We start from the raw sequence: 21035 nt of genomic DNA, 5'->3' as shown, positions 1-21035 counted from the left end.
GAATTTTCATAAAGATTCAGTGTTTCTAAAGTCTTAAAAAAAATTAAAATGTGCAAAAAAGCCCTCATAACCAACGTCTGATTAATTTGATTTAGTTTACTTCATTTTATTAAGTGCCTACTATATCCAAGGCACGGTGCTAGGTAGGCAATAGAGAGATTTTGCTAGGGGGCTGTGGTCTCATCCATATAGGTATTACCCTTCTACCAGTGCAAATTACAACCCATTCGTTTGCCTTCTCACTGCTTCTATGTGATTCTCAACAACTTCCTCCCATTAATTCTCTAAAGGGGGTCCACACTACTTGCTGGAGGTCTTACTGTTGCTCTTTTAACGTTGTATGGAGCAGGCAGCTAGGTAGCGCAGTGGATAAAGCACAGGTGCTGGATTTGGGAGGACCTGAGTTCAAATGTGACCTCAGACATTCAACACTAGCTGTGTGACTCTGGGCAAGTCACTTAACCCTCATTGCCCTGCAAAAAAACAACAACACTGCATGAAAACCAATGATAGATATCCCACACTCCTGCTGCATAATCCAGTCTCTCTGATACCATCCTTTACACCTGTTAAGGGCTAAAATTCTAGCTAAACTGTCTAAAATATCTAATGAGTGGTCGCCAATAAATTATAAGCTTTAGCAAGAGTTAGACTTTTAAGCATTTATTAAGGAGAATAAGAATTTGGTAAAGAGAGAGAGAAAAGCCTACATTCATCTATCTATTAAAGGGAGAGTGCATTTCTAGCTCCGCTCTCTGCCAGAGTCCACAGGAAAGAGCCAGAGTCAGAGCGCCAGGCTCCCCCTTCTTCCTCCCACCAGCAAACGTCACTTCCTGATGCCAAAGAAAAGACACATGGTCTTGCCCTCAGAGACGTTCACCTCCTGGCGGAGCTTTTCTACAGTAAGTCTCCAGCAAGTAGCATCATTCCAATCATTACACACCATTTATTCAAATCCTCATACAATTCCTCATATGTAGGTTAACACAACCTACATATGCCAACCACATCTCTTTCTCAACTGCACTTTGAATGATCCTTGGAAGAAAGAAATCCAAAAGAAAGCTGGGGAATGGGGATGGGGTGGAGGGAGAAGTAGAGGGAGAGAGGGAAAGAGAAGGGGGATGTGGGGGGAGGTTCCCCATAGGGAAAGAGAATCAAATTCATTTATTAAGCACTTACTATGTGACAGAAACTGTTCCAAGTGCTAGGGGCATAAATACAAGAAAACAGTGCTGTACCTATTCTCAAAGAGCTTCCATTCTAATGGGGCAAGGCTGCTAGTGATGAGCGCAGTCCAAAGAATAAACTGAGCTGAGAGTGAAGTCTGTATGGCAGGGTTCCCTTGTGAAACAGGGAACCAGGCAAGGACTGGGCCAATCAGGAGAACAAGTACAAGAGTGGAGGAATGTCAAGGAAGGACAAGGATGCTGGTGAGGAGGTCGAGCAGTCCCAAGAATGAGTTGAACTTAGGAGCAAAATAAACACGTCTCGTTAAATATGAGGGGAAAAGTTTAAGAATACCTGGGTTACCATCGTATTCCTTTGCAGAGGTGAAAGGTCCCTAGATGTGGTACACTGCATGTATTTTCAGTTTTATTCATTCCCCCACACACACACCCCTTTAAAAAAAATTGTATCTTCTATGAGATGGCTCTCTGGCAGGCAGTAGGGGAGAGAAACTGATGTTTTTAAAAAATGATGTCAATGAACATTTTTTTTCTGATTTGAAAAAGGCACCCAAATTAGATATTCTTTACTAAGTATTTATAGGAGAGTACAAGTAAGAGCTAGAGATTCACAGAACTATAAAGCTGGAAGGTCAGTCAGCAGCCATCCAGTCCAATCCATACATGCAAAGAATTCCTACTATAACGTAACTGTCAGGTGGGCCTCCACCCTCTGCTCTGAAGACTTCCAAGAAGGAGAAACATCAGCTCTCCAGGCAGCCCATTTATTTCACTTTTGGAAGCTCTAATTGTTAGCAAGTTTTCTGTGAAATCAAGCCTCCACTGGCCTCTTTGTAAGTTCCAACCCTTGCTCCTGATTATTATGCCCTCTGTGTTCAAAAAGAACAAGTTTAATTCCTCCAACCTGAGAGCCCTTCACATACTTGAACAAATTTATCATGCCCTCTTTCCCAGGATAAACATGCTCAGCTCCTTCAACTGATCCTTCTGTGACATATTCCTTTATCGTGCTGGGACTCAGGTCTCTACATTGCCACATAGCAATCTCCTCATACTGCTTTCTCTAACTGGCACCACTGCTACTTCCTCTCCATCAATTTCCTATTTCTCAAGGGTGGGCTCTTGCTTCAACCTGTCAAAAGCCAGGTCTCCATACTACTTCCAGACTATCCCTTCATCAAAATATTTATAGCAATACTCTTTGTGGTGGCTAAGAATTGAGAATCAAGGGAATGTCCATCAATTGAGGAATGAGTGAAGAGGCTGTGGTATATGATTGTGGTGGAACAGTCTTGTGCTATAGGAAATGACAAAACGGGATGATCCCAGAAAAACCAGGAAAAACTCATGAATTGATGTATAATGAAGTGAACAGAGCTGGGAGGACAATGTGCGTAGTGACAGCAGCACTGTTCAATGAGCAATTGTGAATGACTTAACTACTCTCAGCAATGCAATGATCTAAGACAATCCCAAGGGACTAATGAGGAAGCTTACTATCCACTCCCATAGAAAGAACTGATAAAAAGAGCACTTGTGGATTGTACATATATAACCTGGTTGCTGTCTTGTGGAGGGGGCAGGAAAGGAAGGGAGGAAGGGAAAAAATCTGGAACTCTAAATCTTATGAAAATGAATGTTGAAAACTACCCTTACATGTAACTGGAAAAAATAAAATATATGTTTGTTTCTAAAATTAAAAAAAAAAAAGAGTGACTGAAAGCCCTGAAGGGAAGTATCACTTCCTGTGGCAAGCTAGGAAAATTCCTAAGGAGCAGTATTAATTGCAATTCCAAGGGATTAGGGGACCTTCCTGGGAAAGGACCAGAATGTAGACCAAGAGAGCAGTGAACACACCTCTCCCCAGATCACACCACCTTGGAAGCATGAAAAACTTTCAAACCCCCCAAAACTAGCTTTGAAAACCACAGTGGAAAAAAGACTAAAGCTCAAGACAGAGTCTGCTCCTACCATCCTACTTCTGGAACATAGCTCTACATTAACATAAAACTCCAATTCAAGAAATAAGGTGGAAAAATGAACAAAAAACAAACCAAAAAAAGAGAACGTGACCATAAAAAGTTACTATGGTAAGAAGAGGATAAAGATACAAGTTCAGAAGACAAGTCAAAACAGCTACAAACAAAGCCTCAAAGAAAAGTGTGAATTGGGCATAAGCCCAACAAGAATTTATGGAAGAACTAAAAAATACTTTTCAAAATCACATATGAGTAGTAGAAAAAAATTAGGTAAAGAAATGAAAAGAAAGGAAGAAAATTATGAAAAGAAAATGGTAAAAGAGGCACCAAAAAATAAATAAAGCTCACTAAAGAAAACTGTTCCTTAAAAATTAGAATTGGGTAAATGAAAGTTAATGACTTTATGAGACATCAACAAAACAATAAAACAAAGACAAAAAGAATGAAAAAAATAGAAGAAAATATGAAATCTCTCACTGGAAAAACAACTGACCTAGGAAATAGATCAAGGAGAGATAATTTAAGAACTACTGGACTACCTGAAAGCCATGATCAAAGAAAGAACCTAAACATTGTATATCAAGAAATTATGGAGGAAAGTTGTCCTGATGTCCTAGAACCAGTGGGTAAAATAGAAATTGAAAGAATCCACCAATCACCACCTGAAAGAGATCCTAAAATGAAAACTCTCAGGAATATTATAGCTAAATTCCATAGTTCCCAAAACAAAGAGAAAATACCTCTATCAGGAAGAAATAAACCATTCGAATACCATAGAGCCACAGTCAGGATCATAAATATTTAGTAGCTACCTCATTAAAGAAACAGGGCTTGAAATATAATATTCTGAAAAGCAAAAAAAAAACAACCCACAATTGGGATTACAATTGAGAATAACCTATCCATCAAACTGAGTATAATACTTCAAGGGAAAGTTGGACATTTAATGAAATGAAAGGACTTTCAAGCCTTCTTGATAAAAAGACCAGAGCTAAACAAAAAAATCTGACTTTTAAATATAAGACTCAAGAGAAGCATAAAAAGATAAAGAGGAAAGTAAAATCATATGAGAGTCAATAAGGTTAAAATGTGTACCTTTCTATAAAGGAAAATGATACATGTATCTTCTAAGAACTTTATCATTACTAGAATAGTCAGACAGATTCTATATAGAATGACAGTGTGGGAGTCATTCAGTTATTTTGGGATAATATATATTTTAAAAAATGGGTAAGAAAGAGGGATGTCCTGGGAGAGGAAGAATGGGGAAATTCTTCTCACATAAGGGAGTCATGCAAGGAAGAACTTCTTTAACTGGTGAGGGGGGAATGCCCCAGGTTGGGGAATGCTTGAACGTTACATATCCACATTGATTCAAAAAGGGAGTACATCTGTTTGCAACGATTTGCCTTGGTTTACCCAAATAATTCGAGGAGACCACCAAGTAAAATAGAGACAGATTTATTTCATTCTCATGAGAATGGGCGACCTCATGCAAGGGATGAGGAATGCACTAATGAGCTCATGAGTTGGGTTTTTATAGAAGTTGGGGGGGGTGTCCCCTCGTGCACAGGGTGAGTTCACAATCTAACATCCAATCCTGTCTCACCCAGAACGTGTGTTCAGGTCATGATCATGGTATTGATGCATGCTCAGCTCTGTCCGAGATCTGGGGGAAGGGAAAGGGGAAAGGGTGAAACCCACTCCACCCATGTAAGGAGGGGACGAAGGGGGAGAAGAGAAGAGATACTAGACAGATTTATCTGAGCTGGGACTTAGAAATGCAAGAGGGGGAAGGTAGTGTCAACGTAAGTCTACACTAACAAGACACAGCTCTCCTGCTGGGTCATAAAACAAGATCATAAAACAAGGGGGACAAGACAGAATGACTAACAATAACAGACCAGGGGCTTTTTAGAATACAGTAAGAAGAGAGGAATGTATTAACAGGAGATGCTAAGTCCAGCAAAGCAAGATATATGGTTTAGCAATGGGACTGGAGACAGAATAATCTGATAATAAGTCTCAGAGTCTAAACTGACTCAAGTCCACCATATCTCTCTCTCTCACACACACACACACACACTCTCTCTCTCTCTCTCTCTCTCTCTCTCTTTCTCAAATGGTCATAGAAATCTATCTTACCCAATAAGGAATAGGAAAGGGTAAAGGTAAAAGGGAGAGAAGGGAGAAGGCCAGAAGCAAAACACTTTGGAACAGGATAAAAAGAGAAAGAAAGACAAACAGAAGAAGAAGAAGAAAATAGGATGGAAGGAAATGCACAGTTAGTAATCATAAATGTGAATGTGAGGGGCAGCTAGGTGGCACAGTAGATAGAGCACCAGCCCTGGATTTGGGAGGACCTGAGTTCAAATCTGGCCTCAGATACTTGACACTTACTAGCTGTGTGACCCTGGGCAAGTCACTTAACCCTCATTGCCCCCCCCAAAAAAGTGAATGTGAATAGGATGAACTCACTCATAAAAAGGAAGCAGGTAGCAGAATGGATTAGAAACCCAAGACTAACAACATGTTGTTCACAAGAAATACACTTAAAACAGAGGGCAGGGGTAGCAATCATGATCTCAGAGACAACAAAAGCAAAACCAGACCTAATTAAAAGGAATAAGCAAGGAAACTACATCTTGCTAAAAGGAGGCATAGAGGCATAAAGGTAATATCAATATTTAACATATTTGCACTAAATGGCATAGCCTCCAAATTCTTAAAGGAAAAGTTAAATGAATTATGGGAGGAAATACACAGCAAAACTATTAGTGGGGGACTTCAACTTTTCCCTCTCAGAGATAGATGAATCTAACCATAAAATCAGAAAGCAGTCAAGGAGAAGATTAGAATGTTAGAAAAGTTAGATATGATAGACCTCTGGAGAAAACTGAATGAGAATAGAAAGGAATATAACAGATACACATGGCACCTTCACAAAAACTGAGCATGTATTAGGGTATAAAAACCTCACAACCAAATGCAGAAAAGCAGAAATATTAAATGTACCCTTTTCATGGAAGCATAGAACAAAAACTAGTTTAAAACTAAATAATCTAATCCTGAAGAATGAGTGGGTCAAAGAACAAATCATAGAAATAATAAAAAATTCATCAAAGATAATGATGAGACAAAATTTGTGGGATACAGCCAAAGCAGTACTTGGGGAAAATTTTTATATGTCTAAATGCATACATCAATAAAAGACAGAAAAAACAGATGAATAAATAGGGGATACAATTAAAAATGCTTTTTTAAAAATCCCCAATTAAACTCCAAAATGTAAATCCTGAAATTCAAAGGAGAGATGAATAAAACGGAAAGCTTAAAAAAAAATCACTGAACTAATTAATAAAACTAAGAACTAGTTTTATGAAAAAATAAATAAATACATAAATCATTGGTTAATTTGATTTTGAAAAGTAAAGAAGAAAACCAAATTACCAGTAAAAAAAAAAAGAGAGAGAAGGGTGAATGCACCATGAATGAAGATGAAAATAGAATACTTAAACAACCTTGTCTTAGAAAAAAACTGAACAAGCCATAATTGAGCTGCTCAAGATAAAAATCCCCAGGACCAGATGAATTCACAAGGGAATCCTACCAAATATTTAAGAAACAGTTAATCTCAATACTATATAAATTATTTGATTAAACAAGGAAAAATCCTGCCAAACTCCTTTGATGATACAAATATGGTTTCAATCCCTAAACCAGGGAGACCAAAAACATAGAAAGGAAACTATAGACCAATTTCCTTAATGATTACCAAAGCAAAAATTAAGAAAATACTAGCAAGAAGATTACAGCAACATATCACAAATATCATAGAGTATGACTAGGTGAGATCTATACCAGGAATATGGGACCAATATTAGGAAGACCATCAATATGTATCAATAACAAATCATAATTATATCAACAGAGGCAGGAAGACTGAAAAAAATACATCCATTCCTATTAAAAACATTACAAAGCATAGGAATCAATGAAACCTTTCTTAAACCAACAGCAAGATTTGTAATGGAAATAAATTTGAAGTCTTCCCAATAAAATCAGCAATGCTAGCTACAGCAATGAGAAAAAGAAAATGAAGGAATAAATATAAGCAATGAGGAAACAATTATCACTCTTTGCAGATATGATACTATACTTATAGAATCCTAGAGAATCAACTAAAAAACTAGTTGAAGGGGCAGCTAGGTGACACAGTGGCTGGAGCACCGGCCTTGGAGTCAGGAAGACTTGAGTTCAAATTCAGCCTCAGACACTTAACACTTACTAGCTGTGTGACCTTAGGCAAGTCACTTAACACCCCAATTGCCTCACACAAAAAGGAAAACAACGACAACAACAAAAAACTAGTTGAAACAATTAACAACTTCAAAATAAACTCACATAAATCATCAATATTTCAATACACTACCAACAAAACCTAGCAGAAGAGACAGAAAGCGAAATTCCATTCAAATAACTGCAAATACTATAAAATACTTTGGAATCTACCTGCCAAGTCAAACCCAAAGACTATATGAACATAATTACTAAAGACTTTTCAAACAAATCCAAATCTAAACAACTGAAGAAATGTTCATTGTTCATGGATAGGCCAAACCAATATAATAAAAATGACAATTCTACCAAAGAATTATCTAATAGAGCTCAAAAAAATAGTAACAAAATTTATCTGGAAGTACAAAAATTCAAGAATATCAAGGAATCAATGAAAAAAATGTTAAGAAAGGCAGCCTAGCAGTTCTAGATTTCAAACTATATTACAAAATGCTGATCATCAAAACAATCTGGTACAGGCTAAGAAACAGAGTAGAAGATCAGTAGAATAGATTAGGTACACAATACACAATAATAAATGACCACACTAATCTAGTATTTGATAAACCCAAAGGTCCAGGCTTTGAGGGTAAGAACTCAATATTTCACAAAAATTTCTGGGAAAACTGGAATACAGTATGGCAGAAACTAGGTATAGACCAACATCTTACAAGGTCTACCAAGATAAGGTCAAAATGGATAAATGACAGATATAAAGGGTGATGTCACAAGTCAATTAGGGGAGCATGGAAAAATGTGCCTGTTAGATCTATGAATAAGGAAAGAGGTTTATGACCAAAGAAAGAGAGGATTCTGTCAAATAAAATGATAATTTTGATTACATAAAAGGTTTTTGTACAAACAAAACTAATACAACAAAATTAGAAGGAAAACAGTAAACTGGGGGAAATTTTTTGAACAAGTTTCTGTGATAAAGACCTTACTTCTCAAATATACAGGGAACTGAACCAAATTTATAAAAATAATAGCCATTTCCCAGTTGACAAATGGTCAAAGCATATGACTCAGTCATACCACTGCTAGGTCTGTATCACAAAGAAATCAAAGAAAAAGGAAAAGGACCTTTATGTACAAAAATATTTACAGCTGTTCTTTTTGTGGTGGCAAGAATTAGAAATTGAGGAGATGTCCCTCAGTCTGGGAATGACTGAACACGCTGTGGTATATGATGTGATGGAATACTATTGTGATAAAGGAAATGACAAGTAGGATAGTTTCAGAAAAACCTAGAAAGACTTACATGAACTGACGTAAAATGAAGTGAGCAGAACCAAGAGAACATTGTACACAGTGACAGCAACATTGTATGATGATCAGCTGTGATAAATGTAGCTCTTCTCAGCAATACAATGATCCAAGACAATTCCAAAAGGAGCCATGTTGAAAAATGCTAACTAACCACCTTCAGAAAAAAGAACTAATGAATTCTGAATGCAGATTAAAGCATACTTTTTTAAACTTTATTTTTAGTTTTATATTGTTTGTTTACTTTCAAAACATGGCTAATATGGAAATATGTTTCACCTGACCTCACAAATATATGTGCTTGTCTTCTCAAGGAGGGGAAAGGGGCAGGAAGGAGAGAATTTGAAACTCACAATTTTAAAAAAATGATTGTTTAAATTCTTTTACATGTAACTGGGAAATATTTAATGAATTTTTTTAAAAAATGTAAGCCCTATGAAAAAAAAGATGCTCCCCTCTCATCTCTGACATTGCTACCACTCTTGTATAGGCCCTCATCACCACATACCTGGAAAATAGTGCACTGGTGGGTGTGCCTGCAAGTGATTTCCCCAAAGCACTGGTCTAACAATGTTATTCCCTTACTTAAATTCCAGCAGCTCCCTATCACCTCTAGGATCAAGTACAAAATGCTCTGTTTGGCATAAAAAGACCTTCATAACTACCACCCCTCTTATCCCAATCTTCTTACACCACAAACCTCTCCACATACTCTTCAATCCAGTGACACCGATCTCCTTGTAATTCCCTGAACAAGAACAAGACATTTCATCTCACCATTCTGGGAATTTTCTCTAGCTGTCCCTCATGCCTGGAATGCTCTCCCTTCCTTTTCTCTACCTCCTGGGTTCCTTCAAGTTCCAGCTAAAATCCAACCTTCTACAGGAAACCTGTGCCAATACTGCATTCTAATGCCAATCCTTGTTAATTTTAGTGCCTTTCCCCTCTGTCAATTCTTTATTTCTCCTATACATAGTTTGTATATATTTGTTTGTTGCTTCTCACATTAGAATGTGAGTTCCTCAAGGGAAGGAGCTATCTTTTGCCTTTCTTCAAATCCCTGGAGCTTTGCACATAGCCTGGGTACATAGTAGGCAAATAATAAGTACTTATTGACTGATAAATTCTAATCATTACTCCAGTTCTGATCCCTGAGACACAGCAAAACAAGTCTAATACTACTGTCTTAACCTTAAAAAAAAAAGTCTCACTCTTTTCTAGCAGAAGAGTAAAACATCTGGGTTTGCAGAATCTAAATTTAAAAGTTTGTTATAACCTCTTCCTTACAATAACTCTTATTGTGTCTCCTAGCTTCTATTAGATTGTAAGCTCATTCAGGGCAGAGACTATTATTTATCTTTATCTATGCCGTGGTGCCTAGTACAATGCAATGCACATAAAAGGTATAAAGCAAATGTTCATTGGAGGACAGTCACCAAAAACCTAGACATAAAATATATAAAAGCCTGTCACTGGTTTATTCTAAATCCTTTGTCTCTAAATGCCCACTGCCTGGGTACCCACTGCTCTCACCTAATTAATCATCAGTAGTTAATACAGAAAGGAACCTCAAAATTTACCTCATCCAATTCCCTGAGGAGTGGAAGGGGAGGAGAGGAAAGGAGAGGAGAATGGAGGAGAATGGAGGAGAGGAGAGGAGAATGGAGGAGAATGGAGAGGAGAGGGGAAGGGAGGGGAGGGGAGGGGAGGGGAGGGGAGGGGAGGGGAGAGGGGAAGGGAGGAAAGGAAGCATTTTTATAGCTTCTACTATGTGCCAGGCACTGTGCTAAGTGCTTTACAAATAGTATCTCATTAAATCTCAATATTATCAATATCTCAATAATATCTCACATAATATTTCACATTAGGGAGTTTGTATAGTGTAGTTAAAAAAAAAAAAAAGGACCAGATCTGGAGTCAGGAGAGATTCAAGGTCAAATTCTGTCTCTGATTTAGGAGAGAAAATCACTTAACCTCTCCTAGCTTCAGTTTCCTTATCTGTAAAATGCAGGTATTTGTAGCCTCCACTGTGCAAAGCTATCCAAGAAGTTCAAATGAGATAATGTATGTAAAGTGATATATAAATGTCAAGTCTTTTTAAAATGAGAAAACTGAGACCCAGAGAGATTCCTCAAAGTCACACAGTTCCCTAGTAATATAGCCAGGACTTCAATCCCAGCACTGCTATTTCACTCTAAAAACTTTTCCTTAAACTATCCTCTTGTAGTTAACACCCCACCTAAGCATACTTCATAATCCAAAATTACTTTTGGCTTTTCTTCTCCATTCCTCTACCTTCTACAAAGAGACATTTAAACTTTAGTCTGGTAAGGCTGATGGGAAAATAATAATATGATTAAAATCATTCACACCAAGGAGAAATGACCAATAAGCTAAACCCTTTGATGGGCATTTACACGTTACAAAACCTTATTAATTCAAATGAACCTCTAATTTAGGCAATATTGGGGCAAGAATTTTTTGAGCTGAAGGACCTTGCCTCAGGCACTGTACTCCCCACACCCCATTCTCAATTCCACCCTCAAAAACTAAGCCAAATTCATTCATTGCTTCAACTACCATTTAAAAATCACCTATTCTTAAGAAATACTGTCAAGCAATAGGGGTAATACAAAGAATTAAAGCATAATCCCTACTCTAAGGAATTTATAATCTAGCACACAGAATGGAAAGCTGGGAGAAATAAAACAAACATACATACAAATATATGCACACATGGGTATATTATACACATGGCTTTGTGTGTGTGTGTGTGTGTGTGTGTGTGTATTCAATAATTAGCTGAGTAGAGGTACTTAAAACAGGTAAAAGAGTGCAAAAAGGGGAAAAAAGGTAAAGAATTAGTCGAGACAAGATGAAATATCACTTCTCAGTTCCTCCTAGCTACCCTCTCCTATCTCTACCCTCTTCAGGAGCTGAACTCCTAGAGAGCCATCTATACTTGGTGCCTCCACTTTCTCTCCTCTTACTCTCATCTAAACTCTGGCTTTAGACTTCATAATTCAACTGAAATTGCTTTCTCCAAGTTACCATTGTTCTCTCTAGGCTCTCCTATTTGACTATTTGTCTTCAGTCTCCTTTGCTAAATCTTCAGTCAGGTCCCACTTGCTAACCATAGATGTCCCACAAGGCTCTGTCCTGGGCCCTCTTCTCCATCCTCCCAGTCATCCAAGCTTCCACCTAGTAGTCATCACTGTCAGCTCCTCCCTTGAACTCATCCTCCATATCTAATATGTTGCCAAGTGCAGTGATGTCTATCTTTGCCATATCTCTTGAATATGCCACTTTTTCTCCAGCAGCACAGCTGCCACCCTGATGCAGGCCTCCTGTACTACTGCAATAGCCTTCTAGTTGGTGTTCCTGGCTTCGTTTCTCCCCCACTCCAGCACATTCTCCACTCAGCTGCCAAAGTAATCTTCCTAAAGTGCAAGTATGGTCAATCTTGCCTCCCCAACACTCAATAAAATCCAAGAGCTCCAGATTACATCTACTTGGGTTTTAAAGCAGTTTACAACCTGGCCCCTCCCAATCTTTCCAATCTTCTTACCATTAACTGCTCTCTACTTAATCTATGGTGTAGCTACTCTGGCTGGCTTGCTGTCCCTCACAAAAGATACTCCATTTCCTAATTCTGTGCTCTTTTGCTGGCTATCGACAAGCATAGATTGTGCTACCTGGTCTCCAACCTCCTGGCCTCACTAGTTTCCTTAAAGTCTCAGCTTCTGAAGTCTCATCTTCTGCAAGAGGCCTTTCAGCATCCTCTTCCATACCAGTGCCTTCCCTCTGAGAATACTTCCAATTTGCCCTGTATGTCTTGTTTGCATTACTGTTTTTGCCATTATAATGTAAACTCCTTGAGGGAAGGAACAGTTTTTAGCTTTCTTTGTATCCCCAGTGCTTAGCATAGTGCCTGATACAAAGTAAGCTCTTAATAAATTTCAATAAATTTAATAATTTTTTTTACCTGACTTCTGATTGAGGCACCGACTGAAATGGGGAGTCAGTGAAGGTGTGTGGTGTTTTCTTGAAGACAAATTTCATTAATTTTTCAGCCAATCTTTTAAAGTTGTGGTTACAAGTCCCTTCTCCAATTTGGTCACTCACTTTCCTGTAGAAATAAGGGTTCTTAATATGGGGTCCAGGAATTTGGTTGGGAGAAAAATTACATCTTCATTTCAACAGAACTAGTTTCATTTCTAATCCTGTGTATTTTCTTTTGTTCATTTTAAAGATTATTCTTAGAAAAAATAGGCTTCTGACTGCAAAAGGGGTCCATGGCACTAAAATGGTTAAGAACTGCTTTAGATGTACTCTAAATTGTCAACATTCTTCCAAATATTAGGTTCCCTGGACTGCTCACAATACTGTATTGTAATGTAACTAGCCACATATAACAAATGAGTGGCACGCTATCGTTCTACTTTCTATACTTTCTTCATTATAATTCTAGATTCTAAATTCTCTTAAGTAGTCAAAAATCACTTTAGTTTTTTGGCAGTCACACCATACTGTTTAATCATAATGACTTCATAGCCAACTAGAAACCCCTAAGTCTTTCTTATGAACTATCCCCATCTTAGTACTGATGATTCTCCACAATCAGGTTTCCATTTATTTCTTCAACCTTCTTTCACCCTAGAATTCCCTTTCAGGTAATCTATGTTAGAGTCAAAACAGGTCACTTATGGTACCCTTGTCTTAGTCTGCCCTCTCATATCTGTCTTTATTCACACTATTACCCATATCTAGATTCCCTACATCTATCTTCATTTCTTGAAGATCCAAGTCAAGTGCCACTTCCTCCATGAAGCCTTCCCAGATCTCCTAAGTTAAAAGTAATCTCACCTTCTTCAAATATCTCATAACACTTTTGATATACCTCTCAAATACCATAGTTATTTTCATAATTATTGGTGCTTATTCATCTCACCAGCCCTATTCAATTGCAAGCTTCAAGTGCAGAATCTAAAAACAGTCCCTTACCCATACAATCAGCACTTAAAATTTGCTCAAGTGCCATCTAGAGACGTGTCACCCCCTTACAACAAAAAATGATGCTGTAAGGATCAAATGAGATGATATATGTGTGAAGTGTTCAAAAATTGCTACATAAATGTCATCTGATGTAATCATTAAATCCGATGGCCTTTTTAATGTCCTCTTTCTTGAATTTTCCAGCATCTGACACCACTAACCCACCCACCAGCGTCCTTCTTGATAGCCTGTCCTTCCTTGACTTTTTTGAGACAACAGTCTCAAGGTTCTCTCTTCCTCCATCTGTTTTCCATCTTCTTTGTCAATGATATTCATCTTTCTCCTGACCCTTAAATGATGAGCTGATACCTAATAAGGTTATGCTTTTTTCTTCTTTGTTTACATTCTCCCTCTCAGTGATTAGAACTATTCCTTCTGTGCAGATGTCTCCCTGATCTATATTTCAATAGCGAAATCATTTCTAACTTCTTCTAGAGCGCTAATTCCCTATTACCAACTATATTGCCTACTATAAAATGCACACTTCTAGAGGGAAGTGACTATAACATTTGAATCTTTCTACCATGTGCTCAGAAAATAGCAAGCACTTTCAAAATATTTGCAGACATTTGCAAATAAGTCATTAAATTGCTCGTGTCCTTTCATACAACAACCACACTTATGCATACAGAGTGTCCCAAAACTCTTAGCAGGTTGAAACCTACTAAACCTTAAAATTGCACTAAGACTTTTGGGACATCCTCAATAATGAACTAAAAGCACAGTAAAAAAGCAGAACCAGGAGAACTATCCACATAATGACTACAATAATTTAAATGAAGGGATGGAAATAGGGACTGGGACTAGTTAACTCCCTCTACTAATGCAGGTCTTCAAAGTATAGTCTTATTAGGTCCCCTAGAGCAAAGCTTCTTAAACTTTTTCCACTAGTGATCCCAGATACATGTCTATAAAATAGGTGTACAAATCAAACATTTACTGCCAAATTTTTTGTGACTCCATATGGGTTGCAAGGTCTTAAGTCTAGGTATGAGCTACCAAAGAAAGCAAGACAGAAAGAGGAGGCTGGAACCTCCCTTGGGAACAAAAAGTTTGGCCAAGGATCCCTAAAGACCCACAGTTCTCAAAATTTTCTCAAAAACAATATCTGTATTGAGGCAGGCCTCTATCCACTAACTGCAAGGGATATCTGATATAAATGAATACTAAATGACAATCCAACTCACAACTGCAAAGACAAACTGTGGTGTTGAAAAGATGATGTACAAAACACCCTTCCCTCCTCCAGGAAGAATCAGGGGGTCAAAAGAAGCAAAATGATATTACTTAGACCATCAGTTATGCTTAACTTTTCCTTTGTTATGAGGGCAAGTTCAACGGGGACAGGAGAATGACAGATTATAGGGAAATGACTTTTTTTTTTTAAAGCATCAATAAAACTTCAAAATAAATTTTAATAAATTAACAAATCCAAACTTTACCCTTATTCCTAATACATTTCATCTCGTTAAGTATAGCACTTAGTAGCACAATATATGAGACCTTCCACCTAGATGACAAAGATCCTTTAAACGCTCTTTGAAGCTGACTGTTTTGACTAATAATAAATCCAACTATATTAGTTCAGGCCACATCTCTCCATATTGTCCACAAGACTAACAAGAAGGACTTAGTAGGGTGCCTTACTGAAATCCACATTTGCCCTTGCATTTTGACAGCATTCCCCTACACTTTCTAGTCTGATAACCAAGAGCGATTCTCCTCAACCTGCCATACTTCATAGGGAACACAGGTCCTAGGCCTATATCAGTGCTATTTCTATTGCAATATGGCCCAACTCCCAGGTTATGACAAATTGAAACTAATATTCTGTCTTTTACATCACTATCCACTCAAGAGCCTGACAAGCCTATGGAATAACTATGCCCCCTCCAAGAAACACATGCTTCAAGATATTCCATACATACTGGACTGTCATCTCACAATGTTTTCTAATTCCCTTGATTATCTATGTAAAGTGGAAATTCTGATGTTAGCTTACTAACCTTTTAGATATAACCAATGCTATACATCCATAGTTTTGCAATAGAAAAAAAAAGATAAGTTACTTTTAAAAGACCTCTCTTCTTCCTTTAAAGATAAATTCTATTATTCTGAATTCTTTTAATATTTATAGAAAATCCAACTAAAGTTTCTTTGGGCTTCTATTCAAATAAACAAACTCAATGGCACTACAATTCATATGCGACTTAAGAATGAGTAAAGTTTATTTCTAAATACAAACACAAAATAGATTAAAATACATCACTATTATGCCGAACTAAATAAAATATTCTCAAATTCCAAACTCAAAATAGATTAAAATACATCACTATTATGCCGAACTAAATAAAATATTCTCAAATTCCAAACTCACCAAGAAAATAGTTATCCTACTTTCCAATAAGAAAAATATTTTCTTATGTGTGTTTACTTCTCAAATATCAATAAGTGGTATTCCTGGGGATATTCTCAAGAAAACTAGATGCTTCTCACCTAAAACTATATAGAATGTGTAACACCTTAAGTAAAAGGGAAATAACACACTGTAAACAGAACTTAATCATTCCAATAAACATTTATTAAGGACCTATCATGTGCTAGTAACAGTGCTAAGGGTTAAGGATACAATTGATAAAAATAAAGACAGCCTCTGCCCTCAAGGAGCAGGGGAAGGAGAGACACTAAAAAGATGGGGGGGGGGGGGGGAAGGCAGGGAAATAAATACCAGGAGGTACCTACGGGGCCCTCTCATTCAGCTCAGCTGAAGCCAGGAAGTAGATGCAAAGGGAAGTAAGCTGAAAAGTTTTATTTCTATCCTCTATAAAGGAAGGCATTGAAAGGAATTTGGTACTCCATCCTTCAGTGTCAGTCAAGGTTTGAGTTAGCATCACTGTGATGAGATTAGAGGCCAGGAGCTTAACCTGGGTGGGGCATCTAGTTCCATGGAGTCACACTTCAATATCTGAAAAAGTTAACATTAAATTACTTTGCAAACTACCCCTCTTTTCCTGCCCTACTTGGTGCCTGCAAAAAGCAACCCATAACTTTTAATTTTTATATAAATTCTTAAAGACATTTCAAAGACAATGGTTTAACTCTGCATCTGTTTTCCTATTATTTGTTGACAGACTGTTTCTGACTTGATGAAAGAGATGCAAACATAGTATGAAACTTCTAAGGTCAATGGGAATGGAATTATTTTTAATACAAGCCAGTGATATTTAGGATAATCAAAATTAATCTGTAATGGATCTGTGAACCCATAGTAAATGACAAACAACAAAATTTGGTGATTTCTCATCCCAAGAAAGAAGCACTTCATAAGGATGTTAGATTATTTCAGTCACAGAAGCAAAATACAAAGATCATGAGGAGATTTTAATAGAATTTAATCTGTAACCATCTAATTACACTGTGACCTTTCCTCTTAACACTACAGTAAAAAATGTTAAGTGTAATTCTAACACCTAAACTTCTACAGTATAAGATTAGATTAAAAAACAGGAAAAGTTTAGTAGTAAATACTACTCTGGTATGAAATCCAAGTTTTGCTGAAATGTTCTTGTCTGAAAAAAATTAAAGCCATGGACTTCTTAAAAGGGTCTCTGTCTCTCTTATCTACCTCTCACTTCTCAAAAAAATAACCTTTGCCTTGTTTCAACACCTATAAGAGTAGATTTCAAAAGATTCATGCTTTGCACAGAGACAACAAAAAAAACTGCCTTTCTTTTAATACCGCCTTATTTCACACAATCTCAAATGCTAAAGAGGAAAACTACATAAACAGGGGCATTGTTCCATACCGTCTCTACAAGTTCTTAAAAGTCAATATGACCTTTATCATGTTCAAATGTTTACTTAGCTATTAGTTATAGTTATCATTTCTGCCAACCATAAAGGGATCAAAAATGTTAGCCTAATCAAACACTATTGGTTACTCTCCACCCTCCTTTTTAGGGAGCATTGTTGATTTGTTAATTCTGTCAAAAATTCATTGTTAGTGTAATATGAACTGTTAACTCAGGGTATTTTGAAATCAGCATCTCCTCATTCCTCTTTGCCTCTTACTGCATTTCCTTATATTTTCTAATAGCAATAGGAGAAAAGCTTTCCTCAATATAATAGTTTTCTCCTAAACTTAAAAGTTTACCCTTTTTATCTTGTTCAAAAATTGTCTTTCTACTTCAAAACATTAATTTTCAAAATTAAATTCATACCAAAGGATAAAATCATAATACTAACTGCAAATTACTTGCTCTACATCTCTTCTCTATCACAACCTTCACCAGCAAGAAATGAATAAGCTGCAGGCAGACTGCTTTAAAAAGAAACAAAAAACAAAAAAAACTGTCAATAATTCAATTTCAGCATATAAACTAAGGACCAGAAAAATTAAGAACTTCCATTCAGATGTCCCCATTTACCTCCCCACAAAGACTCAGCCCCATAAGCTGTAATTATTGTATGTAAGTTCCATAAAACCTTCCAACTCAATTCACAATATTTGGAATCTGAATGAAAAACAAGATGAACAATCCAACTAACAATGAATTTTATTTCGGTTCCTGCCGGTTAGTCTGGAGTACTCCTCTGACACTGCTTGTGTCAGCTGCCCTAACCCAGCAGATACTGGAGGTACTGCAAATATTCTGCATTAAAGAGTCAGGGCAGCCTCGGTTAACTTATACCTCTTCACAGAAGCAATATATGGTGAAGTGCTCTTTCCCATGTAGACCCCTCCAATCAAGTTTGTTATTTTCCAAACACCTTCTTACCCTCACCCTACTATTTCCAGACAGGTACTTAAGTTGGTTTGTCAAGGGACTGCAGATTTACTAGGGGCTTAATATAAATGTCAGCGTGTTAAAACTCAGATGTAACCAAGCAAAAGGAACATGTACTAGTGGCTTTTACCGATTCAACCGGCACTTGGAAATGTTCGGAGAAGGAAGAAAGAATACAGACAAGTTGTACGTACATTTATTTGTACATTCACCATTCTTCTCAAGTATCTGACCTGCCCACAAAAAATAAAGGTGGGGAAGAAGACCAGATGAAACATACCTAAGACAATACGTTCTCGGAAGAACTATTAAACACTTAACATTCATGACATACTGTACAATTCCACCTGCCACTGAAAAACTACTGGGAGGTAGGAGGAGGGTTGGAAGCATCTATTAGAAAAGAATGGGGAAGAAGAAAAAAGGGAAGGAAAATGAAGAAGGGTTAAGACCTACAGAAGGGCAGAGTCGAGGATTGCTCAGACGACCCCACATAGGCCAGCGCAAAGCAGACAGGGAAAAGACATAAGGTTTCCCTAGGACGCAGACCAGGTGCAGAGGAGGAAAGGAAGTCGGGGTACAGAGGCAAAAATTTCAGAAAAAAAAAAAGGCGCAGTGGGCAGGTGATCGAGAGAAACAACAAGGAGGGATTTGGGGAAAGGTGAGGGAGAAGGAGAAGGCAAGGTCTTGGATCTAGGTACCACCTACCAAAGAAAACAAGACGGGAAGGGGAGGTTGGGGCCTCCCTCGGGACAAAAAGGTGTGGTCAAAAATCCCAAAAAAACGGGGAGGGCTTCAGCCCCTCAGGGAGAAGCAGCAGCATCCCACTTTCAAGGGCCTGGAGCGTAGCTTCTTCTACTAGGGGGAACGATGGGAAAGCGCATAGGGGGAGAGCGCTACCTGGAGGGCCGCAACCACCCGACACCCCGGCGCGCTCCGACCAAGGCATCGGCTAGCCAGCCCGCCGCCCCCCGGTCACCCCTCAGCGGTCCTCTCTTACCTCCACACCTGCCCCATCTGCAGCAGGTGGATGACCGACTGCCAGATCCACACCGAAAGCCGGCACAAGCGCTGGGCCCCCGGCGTGGCCGAGCCTCCCCCCACGCCGGGGCCGCCGCCCCCACGGGCCGCCCCGTGGCCGTAGCCGGCCCCCATCATGGGGGGGCCCCGACTGCTGAGCCCCTCCACGGCGCCCAGCCCTCCGCCTGTGTAGTCCTGCACGAACCAGCGGAAGCTAAGGCTCTGCACCAGCAGCGACGGCACCAGCACGAAGAAGAGCGTCAGCCCAAACCAGCCGTAGTCCCCCTTGCCGTAGTAGTCCAGGGCCAGCCACAGGTCGGTGCCCACGTCCCCGAAGAACACCAGCAGCGCCAGCACGATCCACAGGCAGTCAAGCCACGGCCGCTCCACCTGCGGCGGCGGCAGGGGCTGGGGGCGCGCGGCGCCGGCGGGGGGCGTCGGTTGGGGGTGCGCGGCGGACGCCGCCGGCGGCTGGAGCGGCTGGTCCCCGCCGTCGGCGGCGGCGCTGCGGCGCGGCTTCTTGCCCAGGAGAGAGCGCAGGCAGGCGGAGCGGCAGCCCCAGTAGCACGAGGAGGTGTTGCAGCAGTGGCAGATGTGGAGGGAGCTGCTCTCGCCGGGGTCGCTGCCGTCTCCGCCGCCGCAGCCGCCTCCCCCGGGCTCCCCGTCCTCCTCGCCGCCGCTGCCCACCGCCTCGTCCAGGTTGTGCAGTTGGGCGAAGCCCACCCCCACGCCGCCGCCATCGGATTTCGCCGCCATCTTGACTCTCTTCCCAGCTCCGGAGGTTGGGGGGGAGGGATGGGGAGGGAAGGGGGAAAAGAAGGCAGGGAACGGGGAGGGGGGGAAACGAATGGAGAGGAAGGGGGGCGGGGAGGAAGCGGGGGAGCGAACGAACGAGGGGGGAGTGGGCCGGGGAACCCCCTCCGCTTCCGGGTGGTGCGCGTCACTTCCGGGCGAGCCCCCCAATCGCACAGCGCCCGCCGCTCCCCAGCCCGGCCCGCCCAGCCAAGATGGCCGTCCTCCTGTTCCTCAGCTGCTGGGCGGGGGGCCGGGGGTTTCTCGCCGCCAGGGCTCCTCTTCCCTTCTTCCGTTGACCCCGAAACCCATCAGGTTGACCCCTTGGCGTTTCAGAAACCCGCTGGGTAAGGTTGGAAGGTCCGAGATGATCGCTGGAGAGGACTGTGCCAGAGGCTTTGGAGGACCCCTTTCTCAGTGTCGCTGCTCAGTACGTTTCTCTAGGAGAAACGCCCCCTAACACCCTGCCCGCCGCTGGCGGAGGGGCGGGACCTAGGAGGGAAGGGGCGGGGTAAATGCTGAGCAGGTGGTGCTATGTCACTTCCAGGAGATAGGATGACCTCATTCTGTACTTTAAAGCCTCTAGAATTAAAATGGTTGTTTTTCAC

At 39.9% G+C, this 21035-nt stretch overlaps 1 protein-coding gene across 1 annotated transcript in view; it reads right to left on the bottom strand.

The window, feature by feature from the left end:
• Positions 1-20474, bottom strand: part of XKR6 (XK related 6) — a 409376-nt gene extending 388902 nt beyond the window's left edge. The window contains exon 1 of the mRNA XM_043987297.1: positions 19616-20474. Within this exon, the coding sequence (XP_043843232.1) occupies positions 19616-20391 (776 nt within the window). The 5' untranslated portion in view covers positions 20392-20474. The remainder of the gene's footprint in view (positions 1-19615) is intronic.
• Positions 20475-21035: the final 561 nt, after the last annotated feature.

This window comes from Dromiciops gliroides, chromosome 2 (genome assembly GCF_019393635.1).
Source record: "Dromiciops gliroides isolate mDroGli1 chromosome 2, mDroGli1.pri, whole genome shotgun sequence".
NCBI classification, from domain to species: Eukaryota; Metazoa; Chordata; class Mammalia; order Microbiotheria; family Microbiotheriidae; genus Dromiciops; species Dromiciops gliroides.
The sequence above is the reverse complement of the archived record's forward strand: the minus strand, read 5'-3'. Positions and strand labels throughout refer to the sequence as shown.